General features: G+C 39.7%; 1 protein-coding gene across 1 annotated transcript in view; it reads left to right on the top strand.

Annotated features, from left to right (window-relative positions):
• Positions 1-4,829: 4,829 nt before the first annotated feature.
• LOC121440261 (testis-specific protein TEX28-like) overlaps positions 4,830-19,234 on the top strand; it is a 30,447-nt gene continuing 16,042 nt past the window's right edge. The window contains exons 1-2 of the mRNA XM_041641013.1: positions 4,830-4,841; positions 6,093-6,814. Coding sequence (XP_041496947.1) covers positions 4,830-4,841; positions 6,093-6,814 — 734 coding nt within the window. The remainder of the gene's footprint in view (positions 4,842-6,092; positions 6,815-19,234) is intronic.

Genomic DNA, 19,234 nt, shown 5'->3' with positions numbered 1-19,234 from the left:
TAGTAGTATGGTGTGTGTGTGTGTGTGTGTGTGTGTGTGTGTGTGTGTGAGAGAGAGAGAGAGAGAGAGAGAGAGAGAGAGAGAGAGAGAGAGAGAGAGAGAGAGAGAGAGATATGCATGTGTGATGCATGTGTACATGCTTGCATTTGAATACAAATGCAGGAATATATAGATACACAAACACACATATATGGTGCATGTGTGCGGGTGTGAGAGGACAACTTTCAGTAGTTGGCTCTTTCTACTATAAGTTCTGAGGATCCAAGTTAGGTTGTCAGGCTTTGAAGCAAGAACTTTTACCCACTAAGGCATTTCTGCCAATCCTTACCCTGAATTTTTTTTGCTTTTACTTTTCTTCCTAATTATTTCTTTATTTCATGTGCATTGGTATTTTGCTTGCATTTATGAGGGTGTTAGATCCCCTGGAATTACAGTTGTGAGCTGCTATGTGGGTGCTGGGAATTGAACCCAGGTCATCTGGAAGTACAAGCAGTGCTCTTAACTACTGAGCCATCTCTCCAGTCTCCTTTCTTTGCTTTTTAAATTATAGAAGCAGGGACAATTTCTTAAGAGACAGTATACTTCCAAGGGAGAGGAAGCAGGGCAGAGCAAATAAAGTTTTAATTCCTTTCCTTTTTTTTTGTTTTATTTTCTTTGTGTTTTGTTATTTTGTTTGTTTACATTTAGGTTGAACTTTACTTTTGTTGATTTGAGACAGGGTCTAATGTGGCCAAGGTGGGACTCAAGCTGGCTGAGGCCAAGGTTGAGCTTGAAGTTTGCTCCTCCAGCTTCCTCTTTTTGGAGGTGCTGGGATTAAAGGCCTATGTGCCTGTATCACCTCATTTTAAGCAATGCTGGAATCTAACCCAAGGCCTTTAGTGTGCTAGATGGGCCCTCTGAGCAACATTCCCAGCACTTTCTTTTAGTTACTTATTTGTGTATGTGTGTGTGGGGTCATGTGAGTGTTCGCATGTCATACACAAAGTGGAGGCCAAAGGATAACTCAGTGGGAATTAGTTTTCTTCTTCCACCATGTAGGTTCCACGAATGGAACTCAGGTTATCAGCTTGGTGGCAACCACTGTTACCCTAGGAGCCATCTCACTAGCCTGTTTTTTAAATATAAATTTATTATTATTGTGTGTGTGGCAGTATGTACGAAGGTCAGAGAGCAATTAATTGGAATCAGCTCTTTTTTTCCACCTTTATGTGGGTTCTGGGGATTGAACTCAGATTGTCAGGTTGTACAGCAAGTGCTTTATACCCATTAAACCATCTTGCTGGCCTCTGTTTTGTTTGCTTTTTTGAGAAAAGGTCTTGCTATGTGCCCCTAAACTTCTAGGCTTAGACAACTGAGGGGCTGGGACTATACTGTGTGTACCTCATGACTGGTTCCTTTCTTTTTTCTGGACCAAGCAAGTTCCATTTTTTTCCTTCTTGATTGTTTGGATGTTATATATTCTGTTTCTGTTCTAGTAGTCAGTGATTACTTTTAAGTTTGTATGTGCGTGGTGTAGCATGTGTGGTACATATATACATATGCATTGTGTATATGCATATATGTGTGCATACAGTAGTGCATACACGCAAAGCTAGAGGAGGCTGTCTAATTTCCTGTTCTATCACTCTTCACCTTCTTTTTTGATACCAGGTCTTTCACTGAACCTACACTGGTGACCAGTAAGCCCAAGCGATCCTCCTATTTCCACACTTCCACAGCACTGGGGTTACAGGTACAAGTATGGCCATTCTCACTTTTTAACATAGGTACCATGATCTGAAATCAGGTTCTCATGTTTTTGTAATTACCCACTGAACCATCTCTCCAGTCCCTTACTTTGCATTTTTTACACCAACATATTTCTTCTCAATTTTGAGTCTTATATTGTGTCTATAAAATTCCCTCTAGAAAAGTTTATAAGCAAATTTTTATTCTTCATATTTACAACTCGCTCCTTGAGAAATTATTCAGTTTGTTCACTTGCCAAAGGTATACATGAACATAGTTTAAGTGTAGGTCAACAAAGTTTTCTATAAATAGCCAGATAGCATTTATAGAAAACTTAGGAGCCTTAGGTTGTGGGGAAGTAAATAAAATGGCTCTGGGAAAATAACTTTCTTTTTATGAATATCGAGGTTTCTTTCTTGATTTTCTTTTTTTTTTAAATGTAGCCCTGGCCATCCTGGAACTAGCTCTGTAGACCAGGCTGGCCTCGAACTCAGATTTGCTTTCTCTATCTCCTAAGTGCCAGGCTTAAAGGTATGTGCCACCACTATCCAGTTGAATACTGAGGTTTCAATGCCATGTAATTTTTATATGTTCTGAATTGTCCCATTTCTTTTCAAATATTTAAAAGGTATAAATATGAGCCATGCAGGAGGCAGAGGCAGGCACATATCTGTAAATCCAAGGCTAGCCTGTTCTACATAGAAAGTTCCATGGCTACATAGAAAGAACCTATCTCAAAAAAAAAAAAAGGGTATGCATGCCGTTAAAAACCAGGTAGTGGACCTATAGGGTAGATTTTGTCAATTCTTGGTGCTAGAGTTAAATATTTCTACTAAGCTTATTAACCAAAACTTAGCAACTTGATTTTTTAATTAAAGGATGATATCATTTAACATTAAAAATTAGCAACATCAAGGCTCCAACTACACCCTGTCCACTCTTCAGAATCAAACAATTTTCAACATTTTTGCTGTTTTACCTGTCACTTGCCTCAAGTTACCTAAACAATTTGATGATATAATCCTGCTTAATTGTCTTTTTGTATTTTAGGAACTGATGTTAACTTCTTAAAGAAAAGATGATGATATAGCTCTTTCACATACCTTCTCTCTATCCAACACACACTTCATCTTTGGCCTTCCTTCCTGCACAGTACACAGTGATGATTTCAGGTGCAACATTTCTTGGGATTTACATGGCCAAATCTTCAAATTCAAGGGGATACTAGTTAGAAATGAATAATTAGTGTGATTTATTCTCTCTCTCTCTCTCTCTCTCTCTCTCTCTCTCTCTCTCTCTCTCTCTCTCTCTCTCCCTCCCTCCCTCCCTCCCTCCCTCCCTCCCTCCCTCCCTCCCTCCCTCCCTTTTTGTTTTCTCAAGACAGGGTTTCTCTGTGTAGCTCTGGCTGTCCTGGAACTCACTCTGTAGACCAGACTGGCCTGTGCTTCTGCCTCCTGGGTGTTGGGATTAAAGGCATGTGGCACGACTGCCAGCTTTTTTTTGAATTATTTATTTATAGTGTTCTGCCTGATTGTATGCCTGCACTCCTGAAGAGGGTACCAGATTTCATTATAGATGACCCATCATGTGGTTGCTGGGAGTTGAACTCAGGACCTTTAGAAGAGCAGCCATTGCTTTTTACCTCTGAGCCATCTCTCCAGCATGTGATTTATTTTCTTTCCTTGTTTAACATTTTCTTTTCCTTGGAGTCAATATTTGTACCCCCTTCTGCTTGTCCCCTATTACCTGTATTGAGTTCAGCACTTCCACCAACTGTATATACAAAAATCTTCTACCTATGTATTAAAATTTTTCTGACATTCTACTCACTTGGTTCCCAGTAGTTCTCTGAAGGAACTTTGTTTGTATGTGTGCAGGCTAGGAGTAGATGTCAGGATGTCTTCCTCTATCTCTCCCCTATATTTTTTTATAACTTTTATTTAATAATTACCTTATGTATATGCATGTTTTGCCTGCTTGTATGTATGTGCACCATATGCGTTCCTGGTACCAGCAGAAGGCTGAAGTAGGCATCAGGTCTCCCGGAACTGGAGTTATGGATATTTGTAAACTATCATGTGGGTGCTAAGAACCGAACCCTGGTCCTCTGAAAGAACAAATGCTTTTAAACATTGAGCCATCTCTAGCCCCTCCGACTTCTTCTTAATTCCTTCCTTCCTTCCTTCCTTCCTTCCTTCCTTCCTTCCTTCCTTCCTTCCTTCCTTCCTTCCTTCCTTCCTTCCTTCCTTCCTTCCTTCCTTCCTTCCTTCTTCCTTCCTTTTTGAGACAAGGTCTTTCTCTCAACCTGGAGCTCACCAATTAGGCTAGGCTGGCTGACCAATGAGCCACTGCTATTCTTCTGTTTTTACCCCTCAGCACTGGGGTTACAGATGTTGGGGATCCAAACTTAGGCCCTCAATTTATCCACTGATCCACTTCCCCAGCCCCAAAGGAGCCTTTAATTTGCTTTCCAGGCCTGTTGCCCAATTATGAACACAGGCTCTCCTTTTGTCATCTGGGAAATAAAAAATGTTTGCTTTTCTACTTCCTCCTTCCCCTCTCCATCCCTTCATCTAGTACCCTGTTTTCTAAATCCCTTGTTCATTGTAGTGGTTCACTATATGTGTCAGAAAAAATCTGGAGAAAGATTGAAGAGGAAGTAAACTACTTTGGTTCTGTCATGTCTAAAAATGTTTCACTGTACATTCACAGTTAGGGTTGGGAATGTGAGCAACAAGTTTTACCTCATTTGAGGACTTGGGTTCAATACCTAGAATGGGAAAGGGTGAAGGAAAGTAGAGGTAGGAGAGACAACAGAAAAGAAGGCAAAGGAAATGGAAGGGAGAAAAGGAAGGAAAAGGGAAAAGAAGACTCCTTAACTCAGAGAATGGCATTGTTATAAAATCATTTACCTTTCAAGCTTTGAAGGCATTTCTTCATTGGCTAGTGGTTGTGCTGAAGACATTCTGATTTCCAATTCTTTGAATCTGACTTGATTTATGTTTCTCCAACAGCATATCTCTTACGGTACTGAAGAACTGTTCAGCCATATTCTTGATTTTACTGATGCTATTAAGAAGTCAGATTGCAGGCTAAACGTCATGGTTTTAAAGGTAATATGTTTTTACCTCTCTAATACCTTGTCTCTTGATACAGATCTATTTCTGAGTTTGTTTTGTTCTACTTGGAATTTACTAAGCTTCTTAATGTGTTTATTTGTCACCTTTATTAGTTCTAGAAAGTTTTTATGGATTACCTTGTAATATTCATTCTATCTTCTCACTCTGGTACAGTGAGAAGATTTTTATTAGGCCTCCCCATCCTGTCTTCTGTTTCTACTTCAAAAAGTTTCTGTTTCTTTATATCTCTGTGCTGGATTCCAGATACTTTTTTTCAGCTCTGTTTTACTATTTAGCAACTTTATCTAATCATATAAAATCTGCTATTAAATCCATCTATTGAACACTTAAAACATTTTTTTTAAATCGCAGAATCTGGCATATGCGCACAAAGGTGCAGAAAACATAAACATGTATCTTAAGAAATAATAAGTAACTGCTATCAAGCACCACAGTCTCCACCTGCCTTACAGTCACAATCCCCTTCAGGGAATTCTTCCTCCTGATGCTTGTACTCCTCATGACTAGGTTTTGCCTTTATAGTTTGTCGTCTATGTAGACATCCCTATACAACCTCACTGCATTTTGCATGTTCTTGAAATTTATCCAAATAGAACAAAGCACAATGTGGTTTTCTATTCAACATTATGCTTGTTAAGATTCCTTCCTGTTTCTCAAGGATGCAGTTTATTTCCTTTGTTGTGTAGTGTATTGCCCTCATTTGACTCCCTGGCTATTTTGTCTCATTAATGCTCAGAAAATAATGTGTGGGGCAAATGATTTTAAGAGTGGATAAACCTGTTAGCATAGAAATTTTTCTAACTACCATTTCCTCAGAAGTAGCAATACAGAAAGCCATATGGATTAATGGGAAGAAATTTACTGCTACTTTAAAAGAACAGCCCCTAATTAGTGAGAGACGTAACTCATAATTCTTGGAAGAGATAATAGGAAGATAGGTTCAAGGCCAGGTGAGGCAGATGTAGAGGACAAATTTTACCCATTTGAGTTTGTAGTAAGTTATGGGCAAGGAGTTAAGTGTTTAAAAGGCAGGAGTTCAGGGCCTAAGAAATGAACTCCATTTCCACACAGTCTGTGTTTGGTCCATCTTGAATACACAAGCCTTGTACACATCACTGTCTATGCACACATGCATTTTTTTCTGAAGTGACTCCATACATTTTCAAATCTTCTATTTGAAGCTCACAGAGGACCCGTTGCATATTTTATTGTTTCCCAATGCAGGTGGAAAGCAACAAGAGCTCAAGTGCAACCCTCCCTCCGAACATGCCCTCCTACAAGTCCCTGTCCTCCCGTGAGGATTGCCCTAGCAGTCACACCAGCTTCTCGGATGGTGAGCTTGCCCGTAATGTGACGGAAGGTGTCAAGCATCGAATCTTCTACCTCTCAGAGCAGCTGAGAGTGGAGAAGGCCAGTAGGGATGAGAATACCATGAGCTACTTCAAGCTGGTATCCAAAGCTGACCGACACCAGGCCCCACATATCCGGCAGGCCTTTGAGAGGGTGAACCAGCGCACCTCTGCCACTATTGCTCACATAGAACGGAAGCTCTATCAGTGCCACCTGCAGCTGAAGGAACTGGAAGAGGGCTGCAACCCTACAAGCTCAGTGCTGAATGTGGAAAATGCTGTGGACAATCATAAGCAGCCTGGTGAGAAGGTCACATATTCCAAGTTGTCCAAGACAGGTGGGAAAGATAACCTGCCCCTAAACATAGCTAGGCCCTCCACTCTGGAGAGTCACTTGACAGGCATGCACCAGAGGAAATTCTCAGACAAAACGTATGTGGCTCAGCAACGAAAGCTACTGTTGCAGAAGATGAAAGAAGAACTGACAGAAGCGAGGAAGGTCCATGCTGGCCTTCAGGTCTCCCATCAAAGCTTCAAGGAAAGTCATGTGACTGATGTTCGGGAGATACTGGAGTCCCTCCAGGAAAAGAAAACCAGGTGAGGAAAACCCCTTTTTACACCTTGACTCCCAAGACATGAAACAGTCGAGATAATCTGAGATCCACCTAAGAAGGGTTGAGAAGGAGAAGGTGAGAAAAGCAGGTCTGTGCTTCTCTTTGATGCCTGTTACCTATAGTGGAATGAGTGGTTCTTTTTGCCTCCTGCCCCACACCAACCTTTACCCCTTGCTGGTTAAATAGGCTGTAGCTAGGGTGCCTGCTATGCAGTCTGCTTGGTGCAATGGAACAATAGAGGCATCCATGTGCAGTGGGAGCCTGACAGACTGCTAGTATTAGAGAGGTAATGTCCCCTAGGTCCCATTTGCTAGAAAACTTTGTTGGGACTTAAATCTAAACTGGAGTATAATGTCAAGCACTGGATGTATTGGATATTCAGTTTGAAAGTGACTACCTTTTGTGGGTGCTTTCTCTTCAGTATGGTGTGGCTTGAATTTATTTTTACCTCTGACAAAAAAGGGATTTAACATTTTAAAATAGATGCAAACTATGAATTTGCTATCTTGTGCTTTCAAGGCCAGCCTTTGATACATAGTGAGACCCTGTCTCAAAACAACAACAAACAACAAAACATAAATGTAGACTTTCAATGGTTCCATTCCACTCCCATTGTACTCCTTCTTTGGTTCCCAACCAGCCTTGGATACCTTGACCCCTCTGATGTCACTGTCAAAACATTTATCATAGTCAATGACAAATTAATTCAAATACACTTAACATCCTAGCAAGAGAGGGAGAGGTTGCGTTCAATAATCCAAGAGTCCCAGCATATTCATGAAAATAAGGACTCTGTTGTCATTTTAGTGCCTACGCACATTAGGAGGAAAATGCAAATGGAACCATTGTCTTGAATTTTCCCAAGGACTACTAGGAGCATTTATTGTAACATGGACAAGCCTGGCTTGTTTGTTGTTGGGGTTTTCTGTCCCGCCCTGTACCCCACAACTGTTTAGCCCCAAAGAAAATCACACATAGATCTCTGTAAGTTATAAAGCTGATTGGCCCATTAGCTCTAGCCTCTCACTGGCTAACTCTCACATCTTGATTAACCCATTTTTCTGATCTATGTTAGCCATGTGACTCAGTACCTTTTTTCAGTGGGGCAGATCATATCCTGCTGCTTCAGTGGTCTGGGCATAAGTGGGAGGAGTCATCTTCCTCCTTCCCAGAATTTTCCTGTTCTTATTGTATCATTTTTATTTCCTGTCTGGTTTTCCCGCCTATACTTTCTGCCTGGCCAATAAGCATTTATTTAAAACATGATTGACAGAATGCAGACAATTCGCCCACACCAATTTATATATTTTAAGAATCTGTGAGTGAAAATTAGTGTCATAAAGAAGCCTATCATTAAGTAAGTAAACTAGCCACTGAGAAATACAGGTTTCATTATTATTATTTTTATTGTGTCTATTCATAGACACATATTTCTACTTTAATTTTACATATACATATGTGATTTTATGCATTTTTAGCTCTTTATTTTTTGTTTTTATTCTCTTCCATTTTTTTTTGAGACAGTGTTTCTCTGTGTAGTCTTGGCTGTCCTAGAACTCACTCTGTAGACCAGGCTGGCCTCAAACTCAGAGATCTGTCTGCCTCTGCCTCCCAGGTGCTGGAATTAAAGGTGTACACTAATATACATCTCTGTTTTTAGTTTTTTTTTTTGAAAACCTCCTAACTGATGATCTCCATAGTAGCTGGGACTAGTCTTATATTCCAACCAGAGATATAAAAAGAGTCCTTTTTTGTCCACATCCTCACCAGAATCTATTGTTATTTGTTTTGTTCTTCTGACAGTCATTCGGGGCTTTCAGTGTACTTATTATTTGCTTTGAGGTGGAATACCTTTTATATGTTTCTTGGCTATTTATGTTTTATCTTTTGAGAACCATCTGTTCATTAACCAATTTATTGAGTTGTTTTTAATGTTTTAATTTATGCATTTGTGGGTGTGTGGGTGTGTGCATGTGTGTACAGCACACAAGTAGAGGTCTGTAAACAGATTGTTCCCTGTCCCACCTGTCTGTTCCCAAATAATTGACTAAGAGGCTTAATATAAATTATAAATGCTTGGCCAGTAGCTCAGGCTTATTAATAACTAGCTCTTACATTTTAATTTAACCAGTATTCCTTATTTACAATCTGCCATGTTTTAGTATATTGTTAACATGACACGTTCATCTGCTCCCTCTACATCTGCCTGGTGACTCCAGATTCTGCTCTTCTCCTTCCCAGCATTCTCAATTTGGCTCTCCCGCCTAACTTAATCTTGTTCATCTATTGGCCAGTCAGCTTCTTTATAAGCCAATAACAGCAACAAATCTTCACAGTGTACAAAAGAGTATTCCACATTACTCTTTTTTTTTTTTTTTTTTTTTTTTTTTTTTTTTTTTATTTATTTATTATGTATACAATATTCTGTCTGTATGCCTGAAGGCCAGAAGAGGGCGCCAGACCTCTTTACAGATGGTTGTGAGCCACCATGTGGTTGCTGGGAATTGAACTCAGAACCTTTGGAAGAGCAGGCAATGCTCTTAACCACTGAGCCATCTCTCCAGCCCGCCACATTACTCTTACACTTAAATTAACCCATAATTCTTATCACTGCTTAGTCTTGTGGCTTGGTACCTTTCCTCAGTACAGCATTCTCATCTTGCTTCTCTGCAATTGCTGATTCTCTGACTCTGCACTTCCTCTTCCCAGAATTCTCAGTTTGGCTTTTCAACCTAACTTCCTGCCAAGCTACTGGCCTGTCAGCTTTTTAAAAATTTATTAGATTAAAAAAATACCAACCCAAGTTCCCACTCCCCCCTCCTCCCATTCCCTTCACAGCCCTCCCACCGCACTCCCATCAAATCCTCAGAGAGGGTAAGGCACATTGCTTTGGAGAAGGTCCAAGGCCCTCCCTACTATATCCAGGCTGAGCAAGGTATCCATCCAAAGAGAATAGGATCCCAAAAAGCCAGTACATGCAATATGGATAAATCCTGGTGCCATTGCCAGTGGCCTCTCACTCTGGCTAGCCATGCAACTGTCAACCACATTCATAAGTTTGGTCCTATGCTTTTTCCTTCCCAGTCCAGCTTGAGTTGGTGACCTCCTGTTAGCTCAGGTAAACTATTTCAGTGGGTGAACCCATCATGGTCTTGACCTCTTTGCTCATATTCTCATTCCTTCCACTCTTCAGCTGGACTTTGGGAGCTCAGTCCAGTGCTCCAATGTGGGTCTCTGCCTCTGTTTCCATCAGTTGCTGGATGTAGGTTCTATGGTAATATTTCAGATAATCATCAGTCTGACTAGAGGGCAAGTCAAGATCGGACCCCTCTCCTCTATTTCTTAGGGTTTTAGCTGGGATCATCCTTGTGGATTCCTGGGAATTTTTCTAAAGCCAGGTTTCTGCTAACCCTATAATGGCTCTCTCAATCAAGATATCTCTTTTCTTGCTCTTATCTTTGTCCTTCCTCCAACTCGACTATCCCATTCCCTCAAGTTCGCCTCAACCCTCCCCTTCTCCCCTCCTATTCCCCTAACCCTTCCTTCTCCTCCCACCCCTATGCTCCCAATTTTCTCAGGCAATTTTGTCTGTTTCCAATTTCCAGGTGGATCTATCTGTGTTTTTCATTGGGCTCACATTATTACTTAGCTTCTCTAGGATCATGAATTATCGGCTTAATGTCCTTTGTTTATAGCTAGTATCTACTTAAGAGTGAGTACATACAATATTTTGGGGTCTGGGTACTCACTCAGGATAGTGTTTTCTAATTCTATCCATTTGCACACAAAATTCAAGATGTCATTGGTTTTTTGTTTATCTGAGTAGTATTCTAATGTGTAAATGTGCCACATTTTCTTTATCCATTCTTCAGTTGAAGGACATCTAGGTTGTTTCCAGGTTTTGGCTATTACAAATAATCCTGCTATGAACATAGTTGAACAAAGGCTTTTATAGTATGATTGAGCATCTTTTTGGTATATGCCCAAGAGTGGTATTGCTGGATCTTGAGGTAGGTTGACTCCCAATGTTCTGAGAAACAGCCATATTGATTTCCAAAGTGGTTGTATGAAGGCGTAAGTCACAAACAATGCCACACCAGTTTGGAATTATGATTAATAGGGTGGTATTTATTTAAAGGGGAAAAAACTTACAGATCGCCGTCCCAGACAACAGCCCTCTATGCAACCAGGAAGGGAGTCGAGTCGCCAGCAGAGCAGGAAGTGAAGAGAGAGAAGAGAGGGAAGTGGCCGCTTTTTTAAAGGGAGAGAGACCACGCCCCAATGGGCTGGTATCTCAGCGGCTATAGGCTGGAGGAGTGGGAGGACCTCCCCGCAACACCTCCCCCTTTTGTTTAAATAAGAGAGTTCTAAACCTACTATGAAATTATATACAATAAGTACAAATATCCTATTCTAACTAGCTTAGGTCTTGTATAATAAATAACTTGGCCAAGTCATGAGAGAAAGTAACTACATTTATATAGTCTTCAACCCCATCAAAGATCTGAGAAGGGAAATAATGTTACCTGGGTAGTTAGGAAGTTCAGTAAAACAACTTCCAAAACATGCAACAAATCACAGAGACAACTAACTACCTGGGCAATCACCAAAAGTCACGTTAGCAGCGTTGAAGCGACCAACTTTGGCTAAGGCCTAACATAACTGACATACCATTTTCAAAGGCAAGCAACTTTTCAAAACTACCTTACCCTGTCTTGGCAGAATATGACAGTCCTGTTTTATCCATTGATGCATGCTCTGTATCTCTGTCAGTGGTTGAGGTATGGGCATTTCTTTGCCCAAAGGCCAGTTCTGCCAAAAAGAAAGGCTCCAGGTGGAGTGTCTTTGGTGCTCAACATTCTCTCCGAATAGAGTGGTGTTGCCAGGAGCAATTGTGTCTCACTACCACAAAACTCTGAGTTAGATTAAAGGCTATTTTCTACAGCTCTTTGAAGAAGTTGAAGATTATCTATACTGAGTATAATCTCTATATATCTAAAGAACCTGATTAGTCTAATTATAAATGACAAACTTAGATGACTATTAATCTATATAATTCTCAATATCTATCTAATTTAAAGACTAAGAAAATAAACGACTGTGAAACAAATGAGGACAATGACCTCCAAATATAAACAATGTACAAATATACATTGCAGTAGGTAAATATATATCAATACACAAACATTATATAAGTATCTTAATCAGAGGTAGAAATGTACACTGCAATATGGTAAATATTTACAATATCAATACAATATATGTCAATACATAAAAAATGTTTTAAATAGAGGTAGAAACATGCATGCATACAATAGTCAATATAATTTAACTTTGTATCAATATACAAGAATCAATACCAATATGTTTGTTTAAAAACAGTAACTCACAATTATAAATCTATTATCCCATCATCCCTCTTTTTTTTTTCAAAATGATCCCTGAGCTTATAAAATTCCTCCCCCAACCCTCAATCATATACTAATTATAATCAACCCCTAAATGATGTCCCTAACCCAAGGGCAAACTTTACTGGGAGAGGGGACGTCGTCCTCTAGAATTACTTCCAGCTGTTCTGGGTGCGACATTCTTTCTGGGGGATCCTGTGAAAGTAAAATGATGGTTAAATTTCAAGATCAATGTCTTTTAAAATTGCAAATAGTCTCTGAGTATTTTGTGCAGGTCTGGCCAAAATGTTGTATAAGATGTGCACCATTTCAGCTAACCAAGTTGGAACTGTCTTGTGCAGCTGGTACCCAAAGCAGGTCTTGTAGTAGCACTATCAGTATATGACGTCATATCAACCAGGTGGAGTTGTTGTTATAGGGCCCCATCTTCTTCCTGGAAACTTCAAATGTCACTTCAGGAAAAACTCATTGTTCATTGTGAAAAACTTAAGCATTAATCATATAGACATATATAGACATATATGTATATATTCACTGAAAGGCATGATAGATACATTCAATGAAAAGTATGATAGATATGAAGAAAAGCAAAGATGTTTTCTAAACTCATATTTCTTTCTGTCCCATATCATGGCTCTTGACATGAGACAGAAACTCCAGAAACTCTGGGTTTTTCTCTTACTAACAGGCTTGGAATTGGAGAGGGACTGAGCCAGAGTCCAACTTCAAAACCAGCTTTATAAATTTAGAAATATGGTTTAATATTACTTACACAACCCATTCAGTTTTCTTGATATTTCCTATTGGGCAGGTATTTTTCCATCTGTCAGTAGCCAAACATCCAGGGTCCCTTGAATTTTTCCAAAGATGAGTGTTTTCCTGTGGAGATAAGAACAGAACCCTGCCCCCATTCTATATGTTTTTCTTATCACCTGTATGAATATCATCATTGTGGATGAGTTGTCATTTCTCCTTTCCAAAAGGTTTCTCCTCTTCAAATAGAAACTTTATTAATTTTGATGGTATCCACAATTTTTCTTCTCCTGTGGAAACAAGAGCAAAACCCCTTCCCCAACGTAGCACATCTCCTGGCTTCCATTGAGAGGTCAGCACATCTTTGAAATAAATCGGTTGATTTAGTTCAGCAGACTTTTCCATTATCCAATGTCTTTCTGCTGTTGTAGTTCCTTTCTCATTAGCGTTAAGAAAATTCAAGGTTAATAAAGCATTATGTAATCTATTTCTGGGGGTATTTTCGGTCCCTTTCTGTTTGTTCAGCATATCCTTTATAGTACGATTTGATCTTTCTATAACTGCCTGACCTGTAGGATTATTTGGTATACCTGTAATGTGTTTTATATTATAATAATCAAAAAAGCGTTTCATTTTCTTAGATACATATGCTGGACCATTATCTGTCTTTATTTGTGCAGGTATACCCATGATGGCCATAACTTCCAATAAATGTGTGATTACTGAATCAGCCTTTTCTGAGCTCAGGGCAGTAGCCCATTGAAAACCTGAATACGTGTCTATGGTGTGGTGTACATATTTTAATTTACCAAATTCCATAAAGTGGAACACATCCATCTGCCAGATTTCATTTCTCTTAGTACCCTTTGGGTTACTCCCTGCAGGCAACGGTGTTTGATTATAGAAAGAACAAGTAGGACATCTCTTTATAATGTCCTTAGCTTGTTGCCAAGTAATGGAAAATTCTTTCTTTAGGCCTTTACTATTGACATGATGCTTCTTATGAAATTCTGAGGCCTGCAACACACTTCCAATCAATAATTGATCAATCTCAGCGTTGCCTTGGGCTAGAGGACCAGGCAGACCTGTATGGGACCGGATGTGTGTTATGTACATCGGACAAAGCCTGTTCCTGATTATGTCTTGTACATGGATAAACAATGAAGTCAACTCTGTGTCATCTGGTATAAATTCAGTGGTTTCAATATGCAAGATAACTCTTTCTGCATATTGTGAATCTGTAACTATATTAAGAGGTTCTTTAAAATCCCTTAGCACCATAAGAATGGCATATAATTCTGCCTTCTGGACAGAATTATAAGGGCTTTGTTCCACCTTACTCAATTCATCTGACTTGTAACCTGCTTTCCCTGATTTATTTGCATCAGTATAGAACGTACGGGCTCCAGTTATTGGAGCATCACGTACAATTCTAGGAAGAATCCAAGAAGTTCTTTTTATGAGGTTAAGTCTACCACTTTTGGGATAGTTGCTATTAATTTCTCCCAAAAAATTAGCACAAGCTCTTTGCCACGGTTCATTGTCTTCCCATAACTTTTTTTATTTCTTCAGTAGTAAAAGGCACTATAATTTCTGCTGGGTCTATACCTGCTAGTTGACGAAGTCTCAGCTTACCTTTTATAATTAATTCAGAGACTTTTTCCACATAAGTTTTTAATTTTTTACTTGGTTTATTAGGTATAAATATCCACTCTAAAATAATATATTCCCTCTGCATTAGAATCCCTGTAGGAGAAATTCTGGAAGGCAATATGACTAGGATGCAGCTAAGATTTGGGTTCACCCTATCCATATGTGCCTCCTGTAATTTTTCCTCAATCATTGTCAGTTCCTTTTCTGCTTCAGCTGTCAGTTTTCTTGGACTATTCAAATCTTTATCACCATCTAAGGTTTTGTTTAAATGAACTATTAGATCAGGTGTTATCCCAACAGCTGGTCGTAGACTGGAAATGTCTCCTAACAATCTTTGGAAGTCATTAAGAGTCTTTAACTGATTTCTCCTAATTTGTGCCTTTTGCGTTTTAATTTTCTCTAACCCTATTCTGTAACCTAGGTAATTAATAGAATTTCCTCTTTGAATCTTTTCAGGGGCAATTTGTAATCCCCATCTAGGCAAGACTTTCTTTTTTTTTAATTTATTTATTTATTAAGGATTTCTGCCTCCTCCCCGCAACCGCTTCCCATTTCCCTCCCCCTCCCCCGATCAAGTCCCCCTCCCTCATCTGCTCGAAGAGCAATCAGGGTTCCTTGACCTGTGGGAAGCCCAAGGACCGCCCACCACTATCCAGGTCTCGTAAGGTGAGCATCCAAACTGCCTAGGCTCCCTTCAACGGAAGAATGGATGAAGACTTTCTTTACTTCTTCAAACATCCTTTCTAAAGTATCTTTATTTGAATCAGATAACAAGATGTCATCCATGTAATGATAAATTATGGACTTGGGGAATTATTTACGAATTATTTCCAATGGCTTACTTACAAAATATTGGCACAATGTAGGACTATTGAGCATACGCTGTGGGAGGATAGTCCATTGATATCTCCTATTAGGCTGAGAATTATTATAAGTAGGCACTGTGAAGGCAAATTTTTCTCTATCCTTTTCTTGTAACGGTATAGTGAAAAAACAATCTTTCAAATCAATAACTATAAGAGGCCATCCTTTTGGTAACAGAGAAGGCAAAGGAATTCCAGTTTGTAGTGGGCCCATAGGTTGAATTACTTTGTTGACAGCTCTTAGATCTGTCACCATTCTCCATTTACCAGATTTCTTTTTTACAACAAACACAGAAGAATTCCAAGGGCTGGTTGATTCTTCAATATGGTGAGCATCTAGTTGCTCTTGCACCAGCTGTTCCAATGCCTGTAATTTATCTTCAGCTAGAGGCCACTGTTTGATCCATATTGGCTTCTCAGTTAGCCATTTTAAAGGTAGGGCTGTTGGTACCTCTAAAGGTTTGGTATTTGCTGTATGTTCTTGTACAGCCTGAATGGCTGGTGACCTTTTTCCATAATACCTCATCATATCTTTCCCAGAATTATGAGTTCCTGGAACTACAGGAATGTTAATCTGGGTATTCCATTGTTGTAGCAGGTCACGGCCCCATAAATTTATGGCAATATTGGCTATATATGGCCTTAGTCTTCCTATTTGCCCTTCGGGCCCTATGCATTCAACCCATCTTGTGCTTGGTTTTACACGAGATAGGGTTCCAATTCCCAGGAACTGAACATCTACCTCTTGACGAGGCCAATTTGGATGCCAAGATTCTGGGGTAATGATACTTACATCCGCACCTGTGTCTAATAAGCCTTCAATAAAAGTGTCATTTATACAGACTCTTAGCTTTGGTCTTTGATCATTAATAGAAGTCTGCCAAAATATACGTTTACTCTGTCCTACTGGGTTTTTTGACTCATCCTCCACACGTAATTCATCATTTAGACCAGTATTACTTTTTACAGCAGAAATTGGAGCTTTTAATTTTCTTGGTGAGGCACGTTTTCCACTGTGACTGGGAATGACTGGGCCACTGTTGGCTTGGGGGCCTGCGAGAGGCCCTCCAAGGAGTTTCCCGATGATATCGGATTGCCCCGTCTGTCTGTTGTTGACCTACATTCGTTGGACCAATGCTGGCCTTTACCACATCTCCTACATATACCTGAAGGCCGAGGTCTCCTATTTTTGTCATTCCCAGAAGAGATATTATTCCTAGAAATTCTTTGCCTGCAATACCTTTGCAAATGTCCTAATTTACCACAATTAAAACACCTGGCAGTTTGATGTCTCCTCATTGCTTTGGAAATCGCTTCTCCTACCCAAGATTCATTATAGCTAAACGTCTCAACATTCATCGTATGCTGAATCCATTCATCCATAGGTGCTGATCTAGACTTTAAAGGCCCAACTATCTTTTTGCATTCTATGTTTGCAATCTCAAAAGCTAGAGATTCAAGAAGTATTCGTCTAGCTTCTGGGTCTGTTACCCCTATGTCCAGAGCCTTAATTAATCTTTGCAAAAAGTCAATAAAGGGTTCTCTCTGTCCCTGCCTTATTCTGGTATATGATTCAACCCTTTTTGCTGGATCTTGTATCCTATTCCAAGCATTTAAAGCTGCTTGGTGACATAGACACAGTACTTCATCGTCATAAAGAGCTTGGACCTGTGGATCAGCATATTCTCCTGCACCAAGAATTTGATCTTGGGAAACCTCAACACCCTTTGCTCTTCCTTGCTGTTCCATATGTTTGGATTCTTCTCTGAAATAAATTCCAAACATCAAGGAAGGTCCATTATCTAAAACTGCAGACACTAACTGATGGAAATCTTGGGGGGTAGCTCTAGCATTAGAAGCCCAAGTCCTTATCATTTCCTTTACATATGCATTGTGCAAGCCAAAATTAACAACAGCTTGCTTAATTTCTTTCAGATCATTCATTGCTATTGGCATCCATCTAGCTTCTCTGACTCCCTTTGAGCCTTTAGAAGTTGATGCTTTGTAAGAATTAAGTATAGGGTATGTCGCTAGAACTCTGGGTAAGCCAGTTCTAATAGCTGGTGGAGGCATTGTATCCTGTCCTTGTGCCTCCTTACTCTGTTCACCAGCTGCAATAATTTCTCCAATCTTTTCAAATCTTTTTATTATTGTCTCTCTTAAATCCTGAATCTCCTGACCTGTATATATTTCCAGTGATTTCACTGAGGCATCAATTTTTTGGTCCCCATTCTGCACCTGTGATTCCAAAGCTTTAATTTTTTTCTTCAAAGATAACATGTCCTCCTTAAACTTTTCTTGTATATCATGTAGATTCCCATCTTGGAGGTACATTCTGTCTGTTACCTTATCAAAACTTTGTGTTAAAGTCTGAACGTCAAATTCAACAGCCTGAACCCTTTCAGGTAACTTTCTAATACCCTTGGATATGGAGTCAATTTTGTCTGTCATAGTATCCACTTGTTCAGATAACCTCTGATTTTCAATAATTTTAATCCTGTCAATTAGTTGTTCATTATTAGTTTGTAAAGATTCTATCGTTCTTAGGAGTGCCATATTCTTCTGTTCATTATTAGTACGTAAAGATTCAATCGTTCTTAGGAGTGCCATATTCTTCCTTAATGATAGAATATGGAAAAGAAAACTGAAACCTAGTAACAAGCAAATTAAGGTATCCCCATAATCATATAAACCTTGTATGATGTAATCCATTGTATTAGTAAATATAAATTTACTAATCCATTGTATTAGTGAAAACAAAGCAGTAAAATTTGCATTAGAAATGAAAACTGCAATATTACCTATTATCCAGCAGGTGGCGCTGTTGCCGAGTCGCGATGAAAACGGGGTCCTGTTTCAGTGCCTTAGTAGATGTTAAAAACTGGAAAATGCAAGTTTCTCAACAAAGTAAATGTAATTAAATCAATTCCAGAGACGGAACCAGAAACCCAGAATCCAGGGGTAGAGAAGAGCAACCTGGAAGCCGCTTATGCCTCCACGTGACAGAGTCACCCTGAGGAGGTTGCAGCTTTCAGCAACCGCATGCTCTGGTTCACGCCACTTAAGAGCTGTGCTTGCAAGGGAGATTTAAAAACGACTCAGAAAAGAGCAAACCACGTGGGCAGAGACTACGTAGGCCTGTGGAGTTTAAATCCACGTGGGGAGGTAGACGATAGGGTGCATGGGGACTGGAAGTATTAAGCTGCTGGCTCCATGCATAAGACACAGGCCACAAGGCTGCCGTCAACAAGGCCACTGCCAACAAGGCCACGGCTGAGGAAGGGAGGCTTGCGCCAAGCCGAACTCGCGGCCGGCAGCCGAGCGGGGAAAGGAGAGGTTCTAAAACCAAACGTTGGGTGCCAACTGAAGGCGTAAGTCACAAACAATGCCACACCAGTTTGGAATTATGATTAATAGAGTGGTATTTATTTAAAGGGGAAAAAACTTACAGATCACTGTCCTGCCACATCACTGAAGGTATTTATCAGCTATAGAAGTTCTCTGGTAGAGTTTTTGGGGTCACTTATATACACTATCATGTATATAATGAAAATTTGACTTTTTCCTTTCCAATTTGAATCTCCTTGATCTCCTTTTGTTGTCTTATTGCTATTGCTAAAACTTCAAGAACTATGTTGAAGAGATATGGAAAGAGTGGACAGCCTTGTATTGTTCCTGATTTTAGTGGGATGGCTTTGAGTTTCTCTCCATTAAATTTGATGTTGG

Source organism: Microtus oregoni, unplaced genomic scaffold (genome assembly GCF_018167655.1).
Source record: "Microtus oregoni isolate MIOR12 unplaced genomic scaffold, Mior012 000067F_001, whole genome shotgun sequence".
Taxonomy (NCBI): domain Eukaryota; kingdom Metazoa; phylum Chordata; class Mammalia; order Rodentia; family Cricetidae; genus Microtus; species Microtus oregoni.
The sequence above is the reverse complement of the archived record's forward strand: the minus strand, read 5'-3'. Positions and strand labels throughout refer to the sequence as shown.